At 39.0% G+C, this 23,351-nt stretch overlaps 1 protein-coding gene across 2 annotated transcripts in view; it reads left to right on the top strand.

Annotated features, from left to right (window-relative positions):
* The window catches only part of stk3 (serine/threonine kinase 3), a 150,680-nt gene extending 137,900 nt beyond the window's left edge, over window positions 1-12,780 (top strand). For both annotated transcript variants that reach the window (XM_008108398.3, XM_003219506.4), the window contains one exon: window positions 8,632-12,780. In XM_008108398.3, the coding sequence (XP_008106605.1) occupies window positions 8,632-8,790 (159 nt within the window). In that variant the 3' untranslated portion in view covers window positions 8,791-12,780. The remainder of the gene's footprint in view (window positions 1-8,631) is intronic.
* Window positions 12,781-23,351: the final 10,571 nt, after the last annotated feature.

A 23,351-nucleotide genomic window follows, 5' to 3' on the forward strand; every position in this document is an offset into this window, starting at 1 on the left:
GTAGGAAAATGACTCATTTTGTGAATTCTGTGTTTTCTCTTCGCAGTTACTTTTAAAATATGTGGCATTATGAGTTGTATTTATTAAGTTCCAAAGGCAAATGAAAAATGAGATGCATCAAATTCTAGTAACTTAAATACTTGCATTCCCTCCCATGTTTTAAGTGGAGAAGTGGAAACAATTGTGATGGCTTTTATTAAATGTTCTGTTTTATCTGTTTTCTTGGCTACTTCTTAGTAAAGGAAAAATCTTGTTTACATAGAAAAGTAGAATCCAGAAGCAGTAAAGATCAAGTTGCAAAGTTAAGTTCTATCTCAAGACAAAAATGCAATTGGGCAGCTGGACTATGGAACAAGTTGCACAGGGAAATGAAGATGCTATTTTTTGAAAAAAGAAAAACAGATGGGTTTCTAGGATTGTCATTGAAGGGAGGGATAATTAATCTTAACCAAGTTGGCTGTGTTGCTGTGATGCAGACAACTTCACCTGCATATGGGAAAATAATTACTGGCAGACATCAACTGCTAATCCTATAGAGTCACCAAATCAGTGTCATTGACATCATTGTTAATTTACCATTTAGCTGTTCATTCAATATGACCAGCTGGGACTTGGAATTTGGTTTAGTGCTTGAAGAAGCAAAGTAGAGACCATTGAGATGTTCGGCTTGCAGGGAAGTGGGGGGATAGAAGTGTATAAAATTATGAGCAGTGCAGGTAAAATGGATAGGGAGTTCCCCCCCCTCCCGCCTCTCTTCAGGAAAACTCACCAAACATGGGATTATTCACTGAAGTCAAGTTGTGGGAAATACACTAAAGGTAGAGATAAATACTTATTCACCTGACACATTGTTGAACTGTGACATTTTCTACCGTAAACTGTAGTGATGGTTGCACAAGTGGGTCATGTTAAAAATAGTGATTGTAAGGGTTTGTCATGGATAGGGGCTCTAAATTGCTATCCTTGCTGTTAGCTGCACTTGGTCTTCAGTTTCAAAGGCAATGTGCCTCTATATACTAATCTTTGGGGAACTAAAGCAAGACATTTCTGTTGTAATTATGTATGCCATAGACATCTGGGTAATGACTGGGGAGAAAGAATGCTAGTCTAGTTAGACCTTTCGCCTGAAATATCATGCCTGATTTTTACAGAGAATAAACAAGTTGAAATGTAAAAGGTGTAGAAAAAGAGGCCTCGCTAAATACTTTGCTTTACAATATTTGATTTTATAGGTAGAGATTTTTTTAAAAAAAAAACACTTATAAGAATGGATAATCACAGAGCATTCCATATAAATTAATGGCAAAGTCAGACCAAACATTTTTCTTCTTTTCACTGAGGATCATTATATACCCCATAATGTATGGGAAATAGAAAGTGGCATGCAGAATTAATTATCTGTTAGTAAAAAATAATAAATCATGAAAACACATTTGATATTAGTGATACAAAGTTGTTTATTGCATGTAAATTCCTTTGTGGTTATCCTTTTTGTGTATTTTATTTATTTATTTATTTATTTATTTTTCAAACTTATATGCCGCCACTCCCCTAGGGCTCGGAGCGGCTTACAAAGTATTCATTTTTATGTATTTGTGGTTATAAAATCTAAGACTTTGGTTGTAGCCTATTGGGGAGTTATTTTTATATGTTTGACTTACATTTCAGCTTGTTTATTTTTCTCTTAACAAGAAAATCTGGCCAATATTGTCAGACTCCAGAGGCATGGCACTAACTTTAAAAAAGGAAGGTGCTGACTTAGCTGGGATTAATAGAATGGCATGAACATGCTCTTGTCCAGGAGACCCTGGTGGCACAATGGGTTAAACCCTTGCGCTGACAGGACTGCTGACTTGAAGGTTGGGTTGCTGACCTGAAGGTTGCCGATTCAAGTCCAACCCAGGGAGAGCATGGATGAGCTCCCTCTGTCAGCTCCAGCTCCCCGTGTGGGGACATGAGAGAAGCCTCTCACAAGGATGGTAATGATATTGAGCTAGGATTTGGGGGTCCCCTTCTTTAGGAGGGAACCCTAGCTCCTACCCCGCGGCCGTAGGTCCGAGAATCCTGGCAAGGGGGGGAGTTGCTAAAAGTCAAGGTTTCTCGCTACAAAGATCTCACCCTCAGACATGAAGAAAGAAGACCGAGTTGTTTATTCAGTTCAGCTGAAATGGATGACACTCGCAGTCGTTCATCAAGGAGCCATAACACACAATACAGAACAGCAACTTTTATAATACAGAAAATAGGGTGGTGCGATTTGAGATTCGCGCCACTCATCCCCCTGCCCCCCTGTGCGCTGATTGGCCCCTGAAGGAGCGGCGCGAATCTCTGTCCAATCGGGGAACTCCTGTCGTCTCGGTTCCTCCACCAATCAGAGGCAAGGAGGCGGGCTGAGACAAGAACAATGGATTTGCTAGGGATTATGATAGAGTCATTGAGTCAGTATGCAAGAAGGAAGTATCGAGAGCCTTGACAAGCCCTCAATATAGTTTCCAGACTGCTTCTTGGGGTGCAAATATACATATTTGTCTGGTAGGCTTGCCAGATTCTGGTGAGCCAAAGCTGATCAGATGGGCAGGATTTGTTTCTGAATGAGTCCATTTTGACAGCTGGGACAATCTTAGGCTTTGATTGTCCCCATTGTAAGTAGTCCGAGAACCAGATAGTCATATTTCCATTAAATGGGCAAGCTCCGACGTTTAATGGGAGAAGACCATATCTGTTGTCCATGCAAGATGAGCGTCTGACAGTCTCCTGGTGTGAGGATTAATCTCCTCCGGTCAATGTTGCAACTATCTGCTCATATTGATTCCTAGGTCAGATTTCGGTCATTCTTTAATATAAAATATATTTCATGGTAATAAAGGGGAAAGGGAACATGCAGGGTACACAGGACACATGTGGGAACATAATTCATCTTGTTTCACCCATCCCATAACCCAAGTTTTAATGCAGGGAATTCATAAAGTGATAAAAGTTCAGAAAAGGGGGTGGAATCTGTGGCACTCCGGGCGAAACGGCCCTACTGGGTCAAAGGTCGGCGGGAGGGGGCACTCCGAAGGTGAGGGCAGTTCATGGATGGCAAGCAAGGAGCCCTGGGTGGCCCCCTCCGCGCCCAGCACGTAGTCCGAACCTTCGTTAGTCCGTTCTTGCAGAGAAAACTGTGCTGCAACGCGGGGTATCTCAGTTTTGACAGGTTTTGACAGTCAGCTGATTTGCTTCTTAAAACTTTATTAATTTGAGAACGGGTGGTCTCCTCGTGACGGGGAGACCTTTGGAGTTAGGGGTGAGGCCATGCTTGGGGTCCAAATGAGAGAGATATGACTGGAAATAGTGGCTGGGGGTGGGGTTAATTCGCGGTTCCGTGGTTCGTCCAGGGAGAGAGAGAAGGAGGGGGAGGCAGGGCTCCTAAGATCGGGAGGGAATTCATGCTTCAGTGCAAGGAAGGATACAAAATCGTCACAAGAAGGGAAGTTAGAGCAAGGAGATTCTTTTATTAGAGGTTTGTTACATAGTTAAAAGTCTGAAAGGCACAGGGAAGAGGCAGAAGATATGCCTTAAGCTACTGCTGGGGCATGCACACATGGCCAGATTGGTCTCAGCATGCTTCCTTCCGATTGGCGGAACTCACTGCTGCAGGTGAATGCAGATGGCCGCCCTGGTTCAACCACAGTAAAACATCAAAACATCCGGGCCTTCCCTGGGCAACATCCTTGCAGACAGCCAATTCACTCTCACCAGAAGCAACTTGCTGTTTCTTAAGTCGCTCCTGACACGAAAAAAAATGCTCTTGTCTGATTTAAGAAAGATATATGGGCCTGTGTAAATTACTGTGGTTAGTCATTTTAAAAAATAAAAAAGCAGTGAAAATGTGTGTGTTTCCCTCCTAGTTCTCTGTGGCCTTCACATCAGAATGCTTCTGTGCTCATGTATTCTCTGTGTTGCAATACAGCTTAGTTGCCCTAGGAGATTCTCTACAGCGATTTCATTGTTTCAACTGATATTTTACAAAAACAAGATTTTTTTTTTGCATTCCAGAATTGTTTTCTGGTGTAACAACATAATTAGGGCATGATATGTGTTTTCAATTTTGTAGACAAATGATATTTTTGGACTACAGGATAGCTTCATGAGGAAATTGTTTTTATCTGATAAAGGAATGGAGTATTCAATGCCAGTGTTTTCTTCAACAGGAAACAGCGTTTCTGTTTAATCCCTCCTAAGTAATCATGACGGAAATAATCAAATCAATAGCTTTAGCCTTCCCTTTTTGAACTGAACTATGGGGCTTTGTGGGTTTTATTCTTAGCTTTTACTTAATTAATAGCAAAAGGAATATGGCTCGCTATGAGCGTAAATACTTTAGTGAATGGTTGCACATTTTCTGTATTCCATTTTTTGTTGTTGTAGAGGTAATGTCTTTGTGAAATTTGTTCATGATTCATACACATCTCTGTTTGGTTGCATTTTCTGACTGTCTTTTACAATATTAATGTTTAGGCGTAGGCACATGTACACATTTACGCAGCTCATTTCAAAGGTCATTCCATTGAGGCAAGCATGATATATCAGCTGTTGACTTTAAGGGAGTCATCAAATTTCCTCAGGTTTTTTTTGTGAGAAAATAGTGTTATTTTTTCTTGACTCATTTCCTAGGCTTAGGAAAAGTAACAAGGGACGTCAAAATACAAAAGTTAAATTATATTTTAAAGCTTAAAAAAACCTTCTCAAGTGCTCCTAGCCTTAGAAGTTAGCTTGCAATAGAATTTGGGTATTACAAATTTCCACTTGGAAACAGAAAGGTTATTCTACAATGAACATTATTTCAGAGTTTAGTTACACCATGTGGTTTTTATTGTGTATGCCTTTCCCCCTGAATATTTTGGAAAAGATGAGTTCAGGTGTATGTTCTCTCCCCCCCTCCCCATTCTGTCTCTTCCATCCTAAGGAATTCAGTTGTAGCATGTTCCTCGTATCTGTTCTTTTTGTTTTAATAGAGGGAGAAACATATTCAGCATATTTTGTGGCAATTGCATTTGTTACCAAGGCCAAGGCATTCAAGATATTGGAAGTTAAAGTTTTGAATTTTTACAATCTAAAACCACTTCAAAATGCCTTGAGGGTCGTCTTCTCCCTTTGGAAGTTGGTGAAAGTATTCTTTGAGGCATTTGTGCTTGGGAGTTGACTGAAGTCTATAGAATAATCTCCCTGGTGAAGTTATTCTCTTTCATGAGCTTCCCATAGAGTTTGCAAAATATTTGTTGTGGTGTTGTGTGCCTCCAAGTTGTTTCTGACTTATGGTAACCCTAAAGCAACCTATATTGGCATTTTCTTGACATGAATTGTTCACTGATGAGTGATTTGCTGAGGCAGAGAAGCTATGACTTATTCAAGATCAATTTGTAGATTCCTATGGCTGAGCTGATATTTGAACCTTTGTCTACCAGAATCCTAATCCAACATTCATTACATCATAATGGCTCACATTGCGAAATATGTACATTCCAAAATTGGTTGAATAATAATGGGGTTTTGCTGCTGTTATTCATTCTGTGAGTCCTACTATCTGAGGTGCAGAGACTGACATTTGATTACACTGGAGGGTTTATTGTTCTTTGGTTTCATTGTTTTAAACTTTGAAAAGATGGGATAAAAATGTTTTCAATCTTTTTTCCTTTCTTTTCTGCCAGCTTTGCTGTAGCTCCATTGTGTATGTATCTATCTTTGTGTAAGGTTGTGTTATATATTTGAACGCAAACACAGAAGAAACATTAACCATTCATTGTATATTATTTGTTAATGCGATACGTTCATATTAGTTGCTATTTTCTTTAAAATTGCTTGTTATTGTCAGAATAGGGCACAGAGATGTATGCACTGCGCTGTGCTCAAAACAGAACTCATGCCTCTCAGGGAAATAGGCATTGTTTAATAGAAAGTACCTGGTATTCACGAAGTCAATACTGACTCAGAAGCAGCTTGAATATAATACTATGTTCTTGTCAATTTGTCTCCATTTCAGGTGTTTATAGCGTGGTGTTAGAATGTCAGGAAATATACTGAAAACCTGAAATGGGTTATATTTTTCTCATTAGGTTTTATTTTTATCGTCTTTTATCTGATGTAGGTGTTTTATTTACCACAGAGGAACCTAACTGGCATGTATGCGCACACAGTGAAAGATTTGACAGGACTGTGAAGCCTTACTGCCTCAGGACAGTAATAAATATGAATTCCAGTATTTTGTTTTCCGTTTTGAAACCGGATTATTTCCTGAAAGTGCAGGTGAAGAAGCCACTGCCTGCAGCACCTCCTCGCTTCGAGGAAGCATCCAGTTTCACTCCAGTTATTCAGCGTGCAAATGAGCCTCTTTCTTTGTAAATAGCCCTCAATATTATGAATGTTTGGATAGCTCCTGAAACGTTAATCTAGCAGTCCTTTTGCAAAAAAGCTAAAGTATTGCTCTGAGGGGAGAAAAGACTGGTTTAAACCCTCTCTTTTCTCTGAATTGAAGTCATTGTTTCAGGTGTCAGCCTTTATTTCAAGGCACCCTGACCCAAAGAGGTGTGGCAGTGACCCAGTAAAGGATTTGAATTCTTGTTTAAAAGTTCTTGAGTATAGTATGTTCAAAAATGCTGTGCTTCTTACGCGTAGCATAGCGTTGGCAGACACTGCAAGGATGGATTAGTAATATGAGGTAATAACTTCAATCGTGTCATAAGAATGTAAAAAAATCTGACTCTTGATATTTGGAGAGAAATGTTCTATCTGTAAGGCTGTTTAGCCCATGTCTCCCTTGATCTTTCTTTATTCTGTAATAGCCTTCCTCAGCTTGATATAGTCATAAAATCTACAGATACTGGGGGTTGTAGTTGAATGGGTGCCATATTGGAGACGACAATGCAATTGGCCAAAAACCAGTGTCCACTAATTAAAACAGATTAATTAGCAATGGTCCTTCCATCTCCACATTTTCAACAGACATTTTCCTTTCTGTTTCTCTCTTCAACGTGACATGAAGAACTGCTCTGAAAGACATACAGCAGAGTATATCTGGAGTCTGTAGTATTATTATTATTATTACCTTTATTTTTGTCCCACATTTTCCTCACAAGGATTCTAGGCGGCTAGCAAGGACACACCACAATACAATAGAATTTAAAAACAAGGCAGATACATATACATACAAATATGTATATTTGTGCCATTAATGTAAAAGTTAAAATACAATTTAAATTACATTTAAAAATTACACAGCCCCCCCCCCCCCCAAAATCCCACTCATATCATCCCTAGCAGCCTGCCCCTCATCATTCCCTAAATGCCTTGATGGCAGAAGTATGTATTCAGCTGGCTGCAAAAGGCAAACAAGGATGGAGTCATCCCGTTCTTTCTAGGGAGGGAATTCCAAAGTTCAGGAGCATCCACCTAGATTAATACTATACAGCCAAGTTACGTATGAACAAAATGCGGGCAAGTTCTCACTTTGGTACTCCCCCCAAAAGCTCCACCCCCTCAAATCTCGAAAGTTCCTCCGTACAGCCTCCAAGTCTTCCAGTCTGAGCTGGTTGGTCTTTCCCATGCAGGGCCCCAGATGTTTTCACTGCTCAACCTTGGCTGTGAACTCATGGCATGGAGGTGTTCTGATGTCTTGAATACACCAGATACTGAGTCCATGACAGGGGCTAGATAATCTCAGGGTCAAGATTGACATTAAAATGAATGCATTTTCCTCCTCTGTTTAAACCTCCTCTGTTCTCAGAGGAGTATATTTCTTCAGAAATATAATCCTTAGCAACTAGATTGCTAATTAACCTATTAATATGTGTTTATCTTCTGATGACTAATCAGAAAACAAAGCAGGCTAAATCTAAGATGTGATGATAATTGCAGATGATGACCAACAGGCATGTTTCATTACTTTGGGGAGCATCCTTTCCAAATTACATTTTCAACATAACTTCTAGTTCAACTGTGTCATCAGGGGCAATTGGGATTTCTGAAATGAACACAGAAGGAGTGGTTGCATTTCTTCATTTCAAGGGTATTTAAGGAGGACTTGAATGCTACCTCATTCAGGTTGGATGGTGTAAAATGTTACCGTCATGATGAATTGATGATGGCCAGCCAAAAGTCAACTAATTTTGAGGAACTATGGATCATTGGCCTCCTGTCTGTCCTCGGTTGTCGGTTGGTGACGCTTATCTAATAAATTTTCAACAAATGATTCCAGGAGTGTTTCTGCTGTTGATTCCAAACCAGTTCTAGAATCCAAACTGAATTGAATAATATAATCACAAATATTTTAAACAGACAAGTGACAGACATTGGTAAGATAAATAAATGATGAGCACAATATTCTAGGTCATCTTTTTAGGGATTCTAATTAGGTATTCTACATTTCTGCCTTCTCTGTTTATAAGCAAACACACTCATGCACAGAGATTTTACTATAGTTTTCTTCTGATCCATTGAATTCAGAACTAAATGTAGTAACGTGATAAGTAGGAAGGTGTGACGTTCCATGATCTTGGTTATTTATTGTGAGTTTTCTATACTGATATAATTTTCTGCTTTTGCTGAAGCTTGTATTAAAGACCTGATGGTGTCTGTCATTTTTTTTCTGTACAGCTGAAAAATCTAAGTTTGGAAGAACTACAGATGAGATTAAAAGCTTTGGATCCTATGATGGAACGTGAAATTGAAGAGCTTCGTCAAAGATACACAGCAAAGAGGCAGCCAATTCTGGATGCTATGGATGCGAAAAAACGAAGGCAACAGAACTTCTGATCCTCTTACCTCCTCGGATAATGATATGGACACCAGGAAAAGCTGTACATAACTGCAAAACTTAAAAACGCAGAAACTTGGAGCTTCACGGCAACTAAAGCTGAAGTACTAGAAGAAAGCACATTGTATGTTTTGTAACATGAGTGAAAATCTTGTTTTTCATGTTTTCATACAATAGAAATGTCACATTCCACTTCCTGATCCCTTTCAGCTGTATTCCAGTAATGCTGTGTGTTGTACAGTAAGGAGTAGTATATGGTTCCTGGTAAGACTTAAGTCTGTCTCCTAATTTCTCAGTAACACAGCACCTTTAAAGGCATATTTATTGTATACACTTAGCTGATTTTATTTATTTCCATGCTTGATGCTTCTTAACTATAAATGGTGCTTGCAAGTTCTAATAGTGGACTCCAGGGTAGGGTAAGTTAAACATATGTGTGCAGCCACATTATAAAGCTACGTTACTACTATATTAAGACTGGACTCAGGTAAAGAGTGTTAGCTCCAGCAGGCTTGTACGCTTAATTCTAAGGAGATGGATTTGGGAGCTTGAAGTAAAGCATGTTTTACGCACTTTGCTGATTTAGAGGGGTTTGTAATGCATTGGCTACTTTAGAGAAATGGTCTCCCAGATACAGAGCGTTCAGTCTTTCCTGGGAATATCTCTTTGAAATAAATGGGGTTTATGCCCTCCTAAACAACTTCTATATTTGGAAAATACTTCCTTAGGAGACATCTCCAGGGAGTTTTATAATCAGTCTTTCCCTTTTAATGAGCAGGATCTTACAGAATCAGAGACAAGTGCCTGTATAGTCCTCTTTTTCTCTCTATTCTATTTTGTAGTGCTGGAGAAATGAAGTTCTCTATTCACAGTTCTATTTGCCATTGTTATTCATCTGCAATAGAGATGGGGAACCTTGCCATCTAGTGCTATTGAACTTTCACTTCCACCATCACATGATTATCATCACTTCCACCATCACTGATTAGCATGGCACATGGGCCATGCTAGATGGAAAATAGATTCCAACAACTTTGGAAAATTTCAGGTTGCCATCCCTAACTTGTACTCACTAGTTTCTGTACTCACTTGCACCCACAATAAAAATTATTGTATATAATTGAACAACTTTAGTTGGGGGTGTTTTACTGTTTTCAGTATTTTTTCTATATGTATTACTCTTTGTTTTAGAAGTTGGAAATATCTTTTTTTTAAAAACAAAAACCTATACTATTGAGAAATCTAAGTTCAATAGCCAAAGAACATGACTTCTGCTGGATAGGTACAAAGATAAAGGAGTGCCCAGCCTTCATATTTCCCCCTTCAGCAGCAGTTTTATGCTAAATGCCAAAAGCATTTTTTTAAAATAAAATACCCTGCATTTAAAAAATAATTTTGGAATTTACTGCTGCTATATATGAAACGCAATGGCGTTTTCTTGCATTTTGAGCAATAAAAGGAAATTCTAGTTTAATAATATCCCAGGAGAAAGAGACAGAGCATTACAGTTTTCTTTCATTACCCAGGCTGATGTACCTGGTGGTTATATTTCTATAAGGGAATATGGATATAAAGGAAATACAAGTTTAGTAAGAGAGGATGTACCAAGATTGTATATTGACAAGGCAGTCTTGCACAGTAGTGTACATATAACATTGAAGAGTACAGGGAGTATCAGTAATTTTAAGGCTGCCTATTTTCCCATAGTGAGAAATTTGCTGCTGGCACAGGTATACCAGTTCTGTTATTTAAGGCTTTTTCCCCCATTTGCTTGGTTGTTGCTTTGGGGCTTTCCTGGAAGCATGCAGCCTCACTGGGTTTGTCTTATCATGTTGTACTATTTTTTCGACCCTTAATTTGTGCTTGTAAGTGAAAAGTATAGTAGACTCCTTTTGTACGCTCATGGGATCTGTATCATTTTGAAACTGCTTTAAGAGTCACCGCAGGCTTGTCCTTTGAAATTGCTTTAAATAGTCACTTGCAGGTTTGTTTCCTTCTGACCTTGATTCCTCTGTACCAAATAATATGGCTGTGGTGTTTCTGTAATTACAAGAATGTCTGATGTGTTAACAATTTAAACAGGACTAATAAGAATCTTAATAGTGACCACTAAGTGGATATCATTCTGTGAAGGATTCTGGATTTTATTAAATATTCTTTTGAAATATGTACTGTAGTATTGTGCGCTTCAAACTGGAGAACAACATAGCACATTCTGAAATGCCTTAAAACAGCATAAGAAATTAACTGTGTAATGGGACCATTCCCTTCTTTTTCAGCTGAGAATTATCTTTACCATGTGCTATTTGTGTGGCTACAGGCATGTATTATAACATCCAAATGGGTTAACTGAAATCTATCCAACCTTTTTACCATGCAGTAAAAACTCTTTCAAACCCTCAATTGTGTTTGTGAAAGAGATGGGCCAGATTGTGCTTGCAAACTTTACTGGAGCTGATACCCAGCGCTGTTCATTTCTAATATGCCACTGTTACACATCACACCAGAATTGTTATGATGTACTGTGAAATGATAGTAGATCATTTTGTTTTAAATCTGGTATTGAGAATGTTTTGCCTCATAGTATAGCTACATTGCTAATAATAGATGCATATGTTGTGACCTATGAAACTGTCTTGTTAATATGCTTTATGGCAAACTAAAATACAGGGAAATCATGCATGTTTTGTTGTTGCCAGTTTAAATTTTGGGAGAGGCCTTTCAGTTTTCAGAGGAGTATCTGGATATCAAGTTGTTATTCGTTTCAAGAAAAATATGAATTTTGAAGCCACACCTTTTCCAAATCCGCAAAGCAATACAAAAAGATGAGTGTGGCTTCAGCCTTGTCTTTCTCTGCTGTGCCTTATGCATAATTGACTTTGACCAATCAGATGTTCTTTGACTTTCTCTTTTGGTGTTGCTTTGATTGTTATTACACAGCGCAAACCAGAAAGACAATATAAAATCCAGCTGTTAGGCTAAAACACATAGCATCTGGAAACATCTCTGTTCAGATACTGGCACAGTTCAGATATATACATCGCAGCTTAAAAGGCAGAGATACGCACAAGACTTTTGAGGCACCCACCATGTGTCCTTGTGTCGCCAGTTCCTCCTTACTTGTGGTAATTTAGGAAGTTCTCAATTAACTATAGTTAGTTCTTATTTACATCTGAACTGTTTTTCCCAGATGCAGAGCTTGCCTGTAAGTTAACCAATTCTAAATCATGAGTAGAAATCCTAACTTGTTTGGCCATTGTAATCACTTAGTTACCAGTTCAAGTGCCACAAGACACTATGGTTAATTGACATTTTCTGGGTTAATTGTATCCAAGGAAAGAAGGAGTGGCATGAGGATGAAGTACATGGCCACGGGGCTTGCATACACCTTAATTTATAAATCCAGAATATATATGTCTGAATTGTGCCACTGAATCTCACAAAGACCTTTTCATCTATAAAGATGAAATGGAATTTCACTACATTTATCAGTTTAAAGGTTAAATCAGTACTGTAAACAACAGTAAACTGCAAATGCAGCACACGGAAATCGGTCTGTCCAGAATTTTCCCCTCAAACAATCAGTCCAGTATTAAATACAGTAAATTTTAATAGACACTTAATGTTGTTGCTATTTATTGAATTAAGCAACAAATTGTACGCTAGAAATGAAACTTAGTGATAACTTTTATACACAATTGGTTTTTTAAAATTAATATTTCATAATTATTAATAGTTACTGAAACATGCAGTATTCCCATAACCACTTTTATTTCCACTGAAGGTATACACCTTTTGTAAAGTATTTATTTTACTAAAACTTGCAATAAATACAGTAGAGTTGACAAGTAGCCTTAGTGAAATTTTAATCTGACTTGGTTTATGGTTTGTTTCCTGTCTTGTACATAAAAGTTTTAAAACAACTTCCCCAGCTCTGAAAATTAATTGTTTGTTACCAAACATTTTGAATAAAAGCTATTTTCCATCTATACCTGAAGTTGCAATGCTTGTCATTCTAGCTTTCATAAGCCGTTGTCCTAAATACTCTTACTAGAGAATGTTTCATTGAACTTGGAGGGATTTCCTTTTGACTAAACATGCTTAGAATTGTGGTTAGGCTACAATTTTAGGTATACTTATTTGGGAGTAAATTCCATTGAAATTGAAAGGATTTAATTCCACATGTGCCTGTCTTAGAACTGACACACAAGTCTGCCAGTTTTGTCTCAAAATACTGTTTGCTTTAATGTTAAGCCTTGCATTAGAGTTTTCTCCAATAGACACCAATGGAAAGTATGTTTAGTCTGCTGTTCTCAAAATCAGATGGAAAGCTCAATCTCCCAGAAGCTGTTTAAAAATGACAGATTGTGAGCTCAAGTGTATGGATTATTTTTAGGAAGCTATTAGTAGGCCATTCTGAAGGTAGCATTTTTTCTTGTGTAAAGGAGAATACTTTTACATCGTTTTTCTGGGGAGAACATTGTTTTACCGGCTGTTTTAGCTCCATGACAGTTCCCTTTTGCTGGAAAGGTGTTTCACGTTGGACTCTTGCTTTATTCAGAATGTCATTCTTCAGCAAGCAAAGTCCCCATTTAAGGGCTCAGGTTACCTTTGGAGCACTGTAGGATTTGGGCTCATAGTCCCCCTCAACTGATTTGTAGAGTAAAGACAGGGATATTATCCTGGGGAAATGATGTGCCAAAAGGACCCTTTCTCTGGAAGACTATATAGCCCATAGAGATGTATATGGGTCCCTAGAAGCTTTTTGTGGTCTACCAAACTCCATAAAACTTGCACTCACCCAAGAAAACTGAAGGAGAAAATGCTACCCACATGATAAAAGATGAGTCCTGGAAGCCTAAAAAATGGCACATTACAAGAATAGTGTAATGTAAACACATACCCTCAGCTCCCCTAAATCAAAAGAGCAAACGGAAATTGAAAGTTACTTCCAGATGAATTTTCTCCCATTATTTCAGACAATGTTTTGTTTTTTTAATAGCCTTTTGGTGGGGCACAGGAATGAAAAGTGGTCTCTGCATTCGTCCACTCTTTTCCACTGTCATTTCCAACTAAGAGTGGAATAGAACAGAGAAGAAAATGTGGGGGGGGGGGGGGAGAGAGAAGGTATTTGGAGAGGATTATCCCATGAACTACTTCCATTTGCACAGTAAGGCGGAAAAATCAGCTAATTTGAAATCAGCAGAGGAGCAGGTACAGATCACGGAACAGTAAAGGTACTAACTTCTCCGTGATGGGAATATAATCCAAATGTAGTGGAGACAGAGCTAAAGTGTATCTGCACTGTATAATTAATGCAACTTGACACCACTAACTGCCATGTCTCAATACTGTGGAATCATAGGAGTTGTAGTTTTACAAGGTCTTTAGCCATTTATGCCAAAGAGTGCCGGTACCTCACCCAACTACATATCTCAGGATTTTTAAATTTGTAAAGCGGTGCCAAACTGCATACATGCACCCTTCGAGTGGTAATGGCACCAAAGGCCCTTGAGTTGTAGACAGCCACCTATCCTGCCCCCTTTCCAATCTCTTACTGTGGTAGAAAGAAGAGGGGGAAATGGAAAAACTGGGAGAAGCAGCTGATACATATTGGTAAGAGAAGGAGGTGACACTAAACCTTCCTTCTGGCTCACCCACACTCTGGCACTGTCTAACAGATGTTAAAAATACCAAGCTTTGGAAAATAATATTATTTATTGAAGAAACCCCCAGCCATTCTGGGAAATCAACAAAGAATATTGTGGCATTTTAAAGGCTAACAGGTTTTATCTGGCACACACATTTGTGGATTCCAGCCCACTTTCATGAATTTTACAAAAGCTTAACGATACAAGGTGTCACAAGAATTGCCATTGTTTTTCTTGAAACAGAAGAACACCGCAACCTCACTCAAAGTAAACCATAAAAGTAGTATTTCCAGTTTCTACATGATAATACTATGGCTTGGTTAAGCCATGATTACCCATGGAGATGCCCAAAATGTGCAGGGAAATATTAATGCAAAAAAGATAAATACATGTGTTGCATGCATTCTTAAAGAAGATAGCAATGTATGAAGTTCAAGCCAAAGGCCAGCCCAGGTTGATCTATACTAATTAATGCAGTTTGACACCACTTTAACTACCTTGGCTCGGTGTAACGGGCAGGAGCCTTGCTTTGTATTTCTGTAGCTGTTGTGTATTTCTGGCGATTAAAACCAGGTATTACCTGAAAAAAGGATTAGATTATCTTTTCCCTAGCTGCTGGTATTAGGAGAATTTAAACTGGGGACTCAGTTCCAGGTCAAAGTTCCATGTCAGTTTCCTATAATCTCCAACAGCCTCTTTTGTTTGTATTTTGCTTGTTTGTGTGCCATGTGCATATTTGCACTGCAGCTTGACTTTCTGCAAACCTGTTCCTGTCCTTGTGCTAGTAAGTAATGCTGGGGTGAAATGTATTGCTAGGAAGAGAGTGCAAGGGGCCAATACTGTATGTACTGTATCCTTCTCATGTTACATTTCTGAGGCCAGACCTTTCTCCTCTCGAGGAGTTATTTCCATTGCTGGCAATTCTGTAGGCAGGGACTGCATTCTTGTGGTCAGTGGATATGAATCCAGAGGTGGATCTCTCTTTCAGCCATTTCCTTTTGTCTTTTTCCCCAGGGCCAGATTAAGGCATTATAAGACCCTGAAGTCCCCAAAACTCATAACATTATATAAAAGGTTCTTATAGCAATTATGCAAAACGTTGTCATTAATAATTTCTTAAAATAATCATTTGGAGACACCTAATACTATAAATGCAGTTTATTTAGGTCGTTCATGAATCTAGAGTTGTTTTTTCCCTCCCTTATTCATGGGCTGTTGCAGCTGAGTTTTTGCTGTTGGAGCTGAAGGATATATAATTCAGCCCAATCGACCCAGGTTGGCCACTCCGTAATTAATGCCAAGAGATTATTGTTCTTTCCTGTGTTAACCATTGCTCTAGTACAAGGGTAAGTCACACATCTGAGGCCCTATCTACACTGCCATATAATGCAGTTTAACTGAATTGAACTGTATTATATGACAATGTAAACCCATATAACACAGTTTAATGCAGTTAAAGTGCATTATATGGTAGTGTAGATGGGGGCTGAGATTTGAGGTCTACATAATCTCCTTCAATAGATCTCGGGCCCCTTCTACACTGCCATCTAAAATCCAGGATAGGATTATATGGCAGTGTAGACACATATAATCCAGTTCAAAGCAGATAATGTGGATTATCTGCTTTGATTATCTGGATTATATGGCAGTGTAGAAGGGGGCTTGGAGAGCCATGTTCCTCTGCATTGCACCTTGCATACTCTGAACAGAGTCTAGTGTGAAGGATTATGCTAAATATAATAAGCAAATGCATTTAACTGATCAGTCTACTCAGGTAGTGGTTGCCCAGAATTTTCTGGGGGGAAATAAAACCAAAGCACTGAATATTTGACTGCTGCCAGAACATATAGTTGATTCTTGGTCATGGAGAATCTGTGCCATATTGGTAGAATGGCCTTCAGAACAGCAGAAACATTTTAAGTGTGACCATTGTGTTATGTATATATGATACAAATTGTTGATTGAATGTAACTATAGGCTGTTTTCATAGTGGTGCCTTATATTAGTCAAGGTTATTGAAGGCTGATTACTCTACTTGAAGGGAAATCCGATGGCATCCAAGTTTGTTTATTTTCCATAATGCAATATTCCTTAAGTTACTAGTAGCTACTCAATAGCAGCATGCAGGATTTGCTAAATTTAAACCTTGTTCAGCTGCTAACGGTAATGATCAGTTCTGTTTACACACCCAAAGCTGTCAGGTGTTCTTTAGTCAAACGTAGATGGGGAAAATCAAGAATTTTAACAGGCAGGATGTATAGTTGAATGTTTCTATAACAGATCCAGAAGGTATGTGTTTTTGAAAACACAGCATTACTAACTGAGTCATTTGGGGATTAGAGCAGATGTGGGTTAGCTAATATATATGCCACATTATAGGGACTTTAATACATGCCGTTAACAAGCACAATACTTCTGTTTGTAAATATATTTATGCCAACTAAACAGTCATGAAGTCTAGTCAACACTGAATGATAAGCGGCTCAAGTAGTGTCATATAAACTGGCAAAGGCTCCCTAGTGAGTTTCTTGATTTGTTTCCAGCCCAGATTGCCGTTTGCTGCTAGATGCCTATGACAGTCTTCCTCTGCTTGGTGTCCTCTGTATGATTTGGATCGCAAGTCCCATCTGCCCAAGTGAACATGCCCAAAGGTCAAAGCAGCAATATGGTACATGTAGTCCAAAACATATGGAGGTTACTCGAGAAATCTAATCTAGGATCAATTTCCACACATCTGTAAATGATTGCGAGGCTAGTAATATTCAGAGGACCCATATTTAACCCCAGGCTTCTGAATGGCATCCTTTGTTGCAAGCCAGAAATATATTTCATTGCCAACTTTTGGGCCTGCCAATATAACTAAAAAGGACTGATTTTAATTTAGTATCACACACAGAGTGCAAGATAAATGGCCTAAGAACTAATCTGAGCAATTAGATCTTTGAGGATATGTCCATTTCATTCAGAGTCATTAAGACTGATGTCAGCTCCAATCTGGAATAAATGCCAGATGTTCTGCAATGTAAATAAGGCAAGAGATGCTTGTGCATATGTTATCTAGAGAAGACTACTAGCATGACTGGAATGAACTTCCTTGTTGGTGCACTGGTTGAGGCCAGTAGGACAGCATCTAATGGACCACAAGTAAGGTTATAGAAAAGAGATGTGTTTTGATTAGACAGAGGTAAGCAAGAGATACTAAGCTCCTCTGGTATTCTTTATCCTTTATTAGACAGTTGGTAAGCTGGGTGGGTGGAGAAGCAAATAAAAAGAGTTTAGATAGAGCCCGGTTCCTCTTCAACCTCCAATGAGGGTGGCTGTTTGAGAGCAGCCTTCATTGCTCTTACTAACAGGCTGATATAACTACCAGGAAATGCTGCCATAAAATTTTACTTTGGTAAGGCTCAACAAAGAAATTGTCTCACTGTACAACTTCTTTACTTTTTTTCTAATGAAGAGACATGACTTCTTTTTGTATTTTTCAAATATACAGATTATGGATGCCTCCTAGACAAAAAAAGTAGCCCGACAACTACGTAGTTACCTCACAACCTCTGAGGATGCCTGCCATAGATGTGGGCGAAACGTCAGGAGATAATACTTCTGGAACATGGCCATACAGCCCGGAAAATACACAACAACCCAACTACATAGTTCTATGTAGTTTGCTACTGGCTATCTCTTCAATATCAATACAGAATGTTATTGTTGTCTGATGGAAAAGTACATGGTCTGTCTTAAGATTGTGTTTAGTTTAAGTCACTTTTGAAAGATCCAGGAAGGTGTGTGTGTTTATGTGTGTAGATGGGCATTGGTATATTTTTGCCTGTTTGAGCCACAATTGGAAAGTGGAGCTGACACGCTTCATCCTAGGTGAAACTCTAGTAAAGACCAGCAATCTAAAACAAAAGGCACCATGGTAGGCATCTTCCAAAGTAACAAATACAATAAAGAGTGTGGAGAGAGATTGCGGATAGATGAAGCTTAACAACCACAACCACCCAGAGGGAGTGTTGGAAAAACTTACTAAGTGATAATAGTAATGGATACTGAGTTTGAGAAGCATTTCATTAAGAACAGTTGCACAGCTGGAACCATGTGGGAGAAAGAGCTCAACGCAGAGGAGCTGAAAGGTCATGTCATATTGATGTAACACCTCCAAATATTATGGATGCTCTTGCTGACTCCCGATTTAGCTCACCTGAGCATTATTGATGCTGACTCCTCAGCCTACCAAAAGGAAAACAGGAATGTTGCACCATTCCTTCACTGGCAAGAAAAGATTGCTTTTTCATTAGCAAATGACCCACAAAATGAAATATGATGTGCTCTCCCCCTACAACACAATGATTTTCTTCTGCGTTAGAGTAGTAGTTCTCAAATGCTGGTTTCCAAGGTGTTTTGGATTTCAGTTCTCAGAAGCCTCAGCCAGTGCTCAGAGTTTCTGGGACCCAATGCACAAAACTTCTGGTTGGCCAAAGATTGAGAGCCATTGCTTTTGATCAGTGGTTCCCAACCTTTGATTTTCCAGGTCTTTGGAATTTCACCTCCCAGCCAATTGGCCAATGGTCAGGAATTCTGGGTGCTGAAGTCCAAACACCTGGAGGACCAAAGGTTGGGAACCACTGCTCTAGAAAGCAGGATTAGTCTTTAAAAGGTTCAGATATTTGAGGGTAGCATTCAGTTCAAGACACAGCTGAAATTAGAGAGGCTTGGTGTCAAGGTTAGTTTGATGCTGAAACCAATCATAAGAGTATTATCACAGCCCGAAAGACATACAACAACCCCAATCATAAGAGTATTAAAGTAGAATAGTGAGTTGGGTTTTAACTCTTGTTGTCTGTTGAGATGACCTTTATTTTTGGGATTTCTAGCATTAGGCAGGAGGTTGGAATACATGGTTTGTAAAATGCCCTCTATCTCTACTCTTCTGTAAAAGGACTGCATGGTTAAGATGTGGTAGACCACTTCATTATTGATTGCAAACTGAGGCCTTTAGATGTGGCTGATTTCTTGTTTCTAGTAATTCAGCAGCATCTTGCTTTTGATTGAAACTGAAGTCACATCTGGTAAATTTCTGCATTGTCTCCCTCTCCCCATGACTTCAGGTTAAATATTGATGTAACTTGCCTATCTTCAACCATGCAGGTTGCAGGTAGGGTTTTTACAAGAGCAGGGTTGCACAACAGGATTCATCTTGAAAATTTAAAACTATACAGGAACCCATTGAGAATTGCAATGAATTTGCACTATTCCATGTTTTCATAACTTTCAACTATTGTGATGTCTCGTGAAGTTATAGCATATACGGTGACTGACACATCCTGTTTCACTACATAAATAGATGCCACTACTGTGACAAAAGAACCAACAGAAAGCCTTACTAAGTGTTTGCCAGGATTTTCCTTAGCCTGCTAGGGTCAGTCCTCAAGCAAAGCTGTGTAAGAATACTTCAAAATAAAAACATGTGGCTCTTGTAAGTTGAAGTCGGTAGATACAATAAGACAGAGTTTCAACAATCTGCCCATTAATGCCAGACAGCCATCTTTGCTACATCGACTCACTAAAAGCTGGTAAGGGAGAAATCTGTCCTTCCTCTTCTGAGCTGGATTTCTTTACAACAATTCAATTGACACTCGGCCCTTTCCTTGTGCATGCGCAGATGTCCCCACCCCCCTTTGAGTCTTTGCCATACACTTACACAGTGTGCTTCTCCACTTCACCTCCTCTCCATAAACATCGCTCTTTTCTTTAAATAAAAATACAGTAGACTCTCAATTAACTGGAACTCAAGCAACCAGAACTCTCAAACAACCGGCAAAAAGGAAGAAATAATACTTTAAACAAAAATTAAAATACATGTATACAGTAAAACTATGTGACGTTAAATTACGTTTGTCTTTATTTGCTTTCAATTACTGTATATCATAGAATCATAGAGTTGGACGAGATCTCATGGGCCATCCAGTCCAAACCCCTGCTGAGAGGCAGGAAATCGCATTCAAGGCACCCCCGACAGATGGCCATCCAGCCTCTGCTTAAAAGCCTCCAAAGAAGGAGCCTCCACCACACTCCAGGGCAGAGAGTTCCAGTGCCGAACTGCTCTTACAGTGAGGAAGTTCTTCCTCATGTTCAGGTGGAATATCAATATTAATATAGTCAATACAGAACCTATGTTATGGTGTAGTATGGGGTATAGTATTAGTTAGGTCTATTTTAATAGTAATTCTCAAGCAACCAGCATCTACCATGAGTTACTGTACTGGATGACATCATCTCTAGTGATGCGACTGCCAAGATTGTCTTCAATGAGATTTTTTTATTATGTCAGAAGCGATTTGAGAACATACTACAGGTTACTTCTTGTGTGAGAGAATCGGCCGTCTACCGAGATGTTTCCCAGGGGATGCCCAGGTGTGTTACTGGAAGGCTTTTCTCATGTTGCCACAAGTTAATCCTGACAGATGAAAGCTCATCCCATCTCACGGATTTGACCTGGAAACCTTCAGGTCAGCAGTTTGCAAGGGTTTAACCCACTGTGCCAATGTGGCACAATGAGATGTCTTCAATGAGATGTCTGCCATCTGTTTATGGGAAGGCTGCTCAACCTTATGAAATGCGAAGTAAAAGAATAAACTGGCTCTTAGAACTTTCACAGCATGATAGTCCCTACAGGCAGTTCCTGCAGATTTGGGATTAGAGAGAAAGGCAAGCCACTCAAAAGGTTTGATTGCCTGGCAATCTTAAGTGTTGATACCTCTTGCAAAAAGTGTGATTAGAAGGTGTGAAACTGGCTTCTTAAATTGCTTGATCAATTAATCAGTGAAAGTCCACTGTTGAATCTTAAAAAAAAAAACCTTACATCTGCTGACAGATGTAATTAACAGCTACTGTAATTAATGTTGACTCCAACTAAACCCGAGCAAATATTCATTACTTCATATCAAACTATAAAATAATTCACAGGCTGTCAAATGGAATGGATGGCATGAAATTTTGCAGTGGTGCTCCCTAATTTTATATTGGAAATCCCCGTTCCAGAGCAAATGGTAATCCTTTTAACAAGAGTAGGTTGTTTTGTTGGAAATAATATCTTAATCCCCATTTTACCACTTTACCCCCCTGCTTTTTTATAGACAAATAGTAAAATCTACTCAGTGTTAGAGTTAGATATGTGCTTTTTCAAAATGCTGGTGCAAGGAGAGCAAATACACTCTGTGATTACACTGTAATGATATAACAGGTAGCGCAGCCCAGCAGTTTCCAGATGGAAAGAACAAAGTAAGGGCTTTATATTTATACATTTAATGGTTTGACCCTATGAACCTTTTCATGGAGATGGTGCTCCATGGGATGTGCGTAACATGTCCTAAACAGTAACATATTTGAACCGTTCTCTTAAAGGCATAGCTACATATTCTTAGATCTCTTTCACCCAGCATTATTTACAACACCTAGATATGTCTTGAACTGCCATGGCTCCATTCCACAAAATCCTGAGTTTTTTGACAAAAGCAATAGCAAACCCCCTCTGAACAAATCTTGTTCGGGCATAAATGTCTTAAAGGCATCTGACAACAAGGAACTTCAGATTTTCTGCCAGAGTTCTAGTGTCTCACCAAACTGCAAAACCCAGAAATGCATAGGATGTTGATAGGACAGTTAAAGAGTTTCTTTTTAGAAGGAAAAAGTGGCACATAAAGAGGAAGGAGGAGGTGGTGGTGGAGAAAGGAGAAGTGGCATCAAAGTATTTATTGCAATTGCACCGTGTGAAACTTTAGATTCTGGCCTCAACAGTCTCATGAAAGAGTTGGCTCTTGGGGCATTAATGAACATTACTTCCAAATGTAGTCAGCCTGTTGTGTTTGGATCCACTGTAATGATCAATCCTTTTGAAACACTGAGTAGATACCACATTTCTACCTGCTTTCTTTGTTATATGTGTGTTCGCCAATGCATCAGTGCAGAGAAAGCATTAATAAAAATTGTGTTTGAATCTGATTCGATATTAATCCAATATATTTTAAACCAGGGAAAGGGGCAACCCAAGGCCATTTCAGCAGCCACCAAGGTGTGGGCATTTCCTCATCAATGCCCATTTGGACCATCTGATGGCAATAAAAAGACTAAAAAGCCATGAAATGAAGGAGGATTGCAGAGGGGCAAGATGCTGGTGTGAATGTCCCTCCAACACCCCACAGAGGGTCAAGGCGGCCTCCCAATCCCTAGCAGGGGCCCACCTGTGGGTTTAAACTGTGACTCCAGCTGATTAAGGACTATTCGTATGTTGTATTTTTCATCTAGAGATTGTGTTATGAAAATGTATACCTGCTAATATGTTTTCGCCATGCATACATGTTATTATCATATGTTCTTAAACGTTTGGGTTTAATATCTCTTCCTTTGTGTACCATTTCAAATGTCCTTGTTGGGAACAAAGAAGATTATAAATAGTGTCAGGAATACGTCAATAAAGCTGTAGCATCTGTACTGTGGATTTCCCTTCCTAGAGATAATCCATTAGACTTAGTCAATCAGAATCTTTAAATGTTTGGTAGCTACAATCATACACCCACATACCACTTACCTGCAGCAGACTTGTATTTGCACAAGCTTTCTCCTGTGCAGCTTCCAGATCGTTGAGTGTGTTATCTGTCTCTCAGAGTTGCAATGTTTTTGCATTCTTACTGGTTTTAGGAAGGGATGGCATGATGTGGGCAGTGTCCTATTTAGTTTGGCTCTTAAACTCCAGTTCTAAACCCTTGTTTCAATCAAAATTAATCACTTAGTTGATTTCAGAAAGAATAAAAACACATATGTAACTCTCTACAACTGCAGCCACAGAAGTACTTAATTTTGACTGCTTCATGTTTTGTCAAATCAAGGATACTGAGGGTTAAACTGCCCTT

The sequence above is a fragment of the Anolis carolinensis genome, chromosome 4, assembly GCF_035594765.1.
Source record: "Anolis carolinensis isolate JA03-04 chromosome 4, rAnoCar3.1.pri, whole genome shotgun sequence".
Classification (NCBI taxonomy): domain Eukaryota; kingdom Metazoa; phylum Chordata; class Lepidosauria; order Squamata; family Dactyloidae; genus Anolis; species Anolis carolinensis.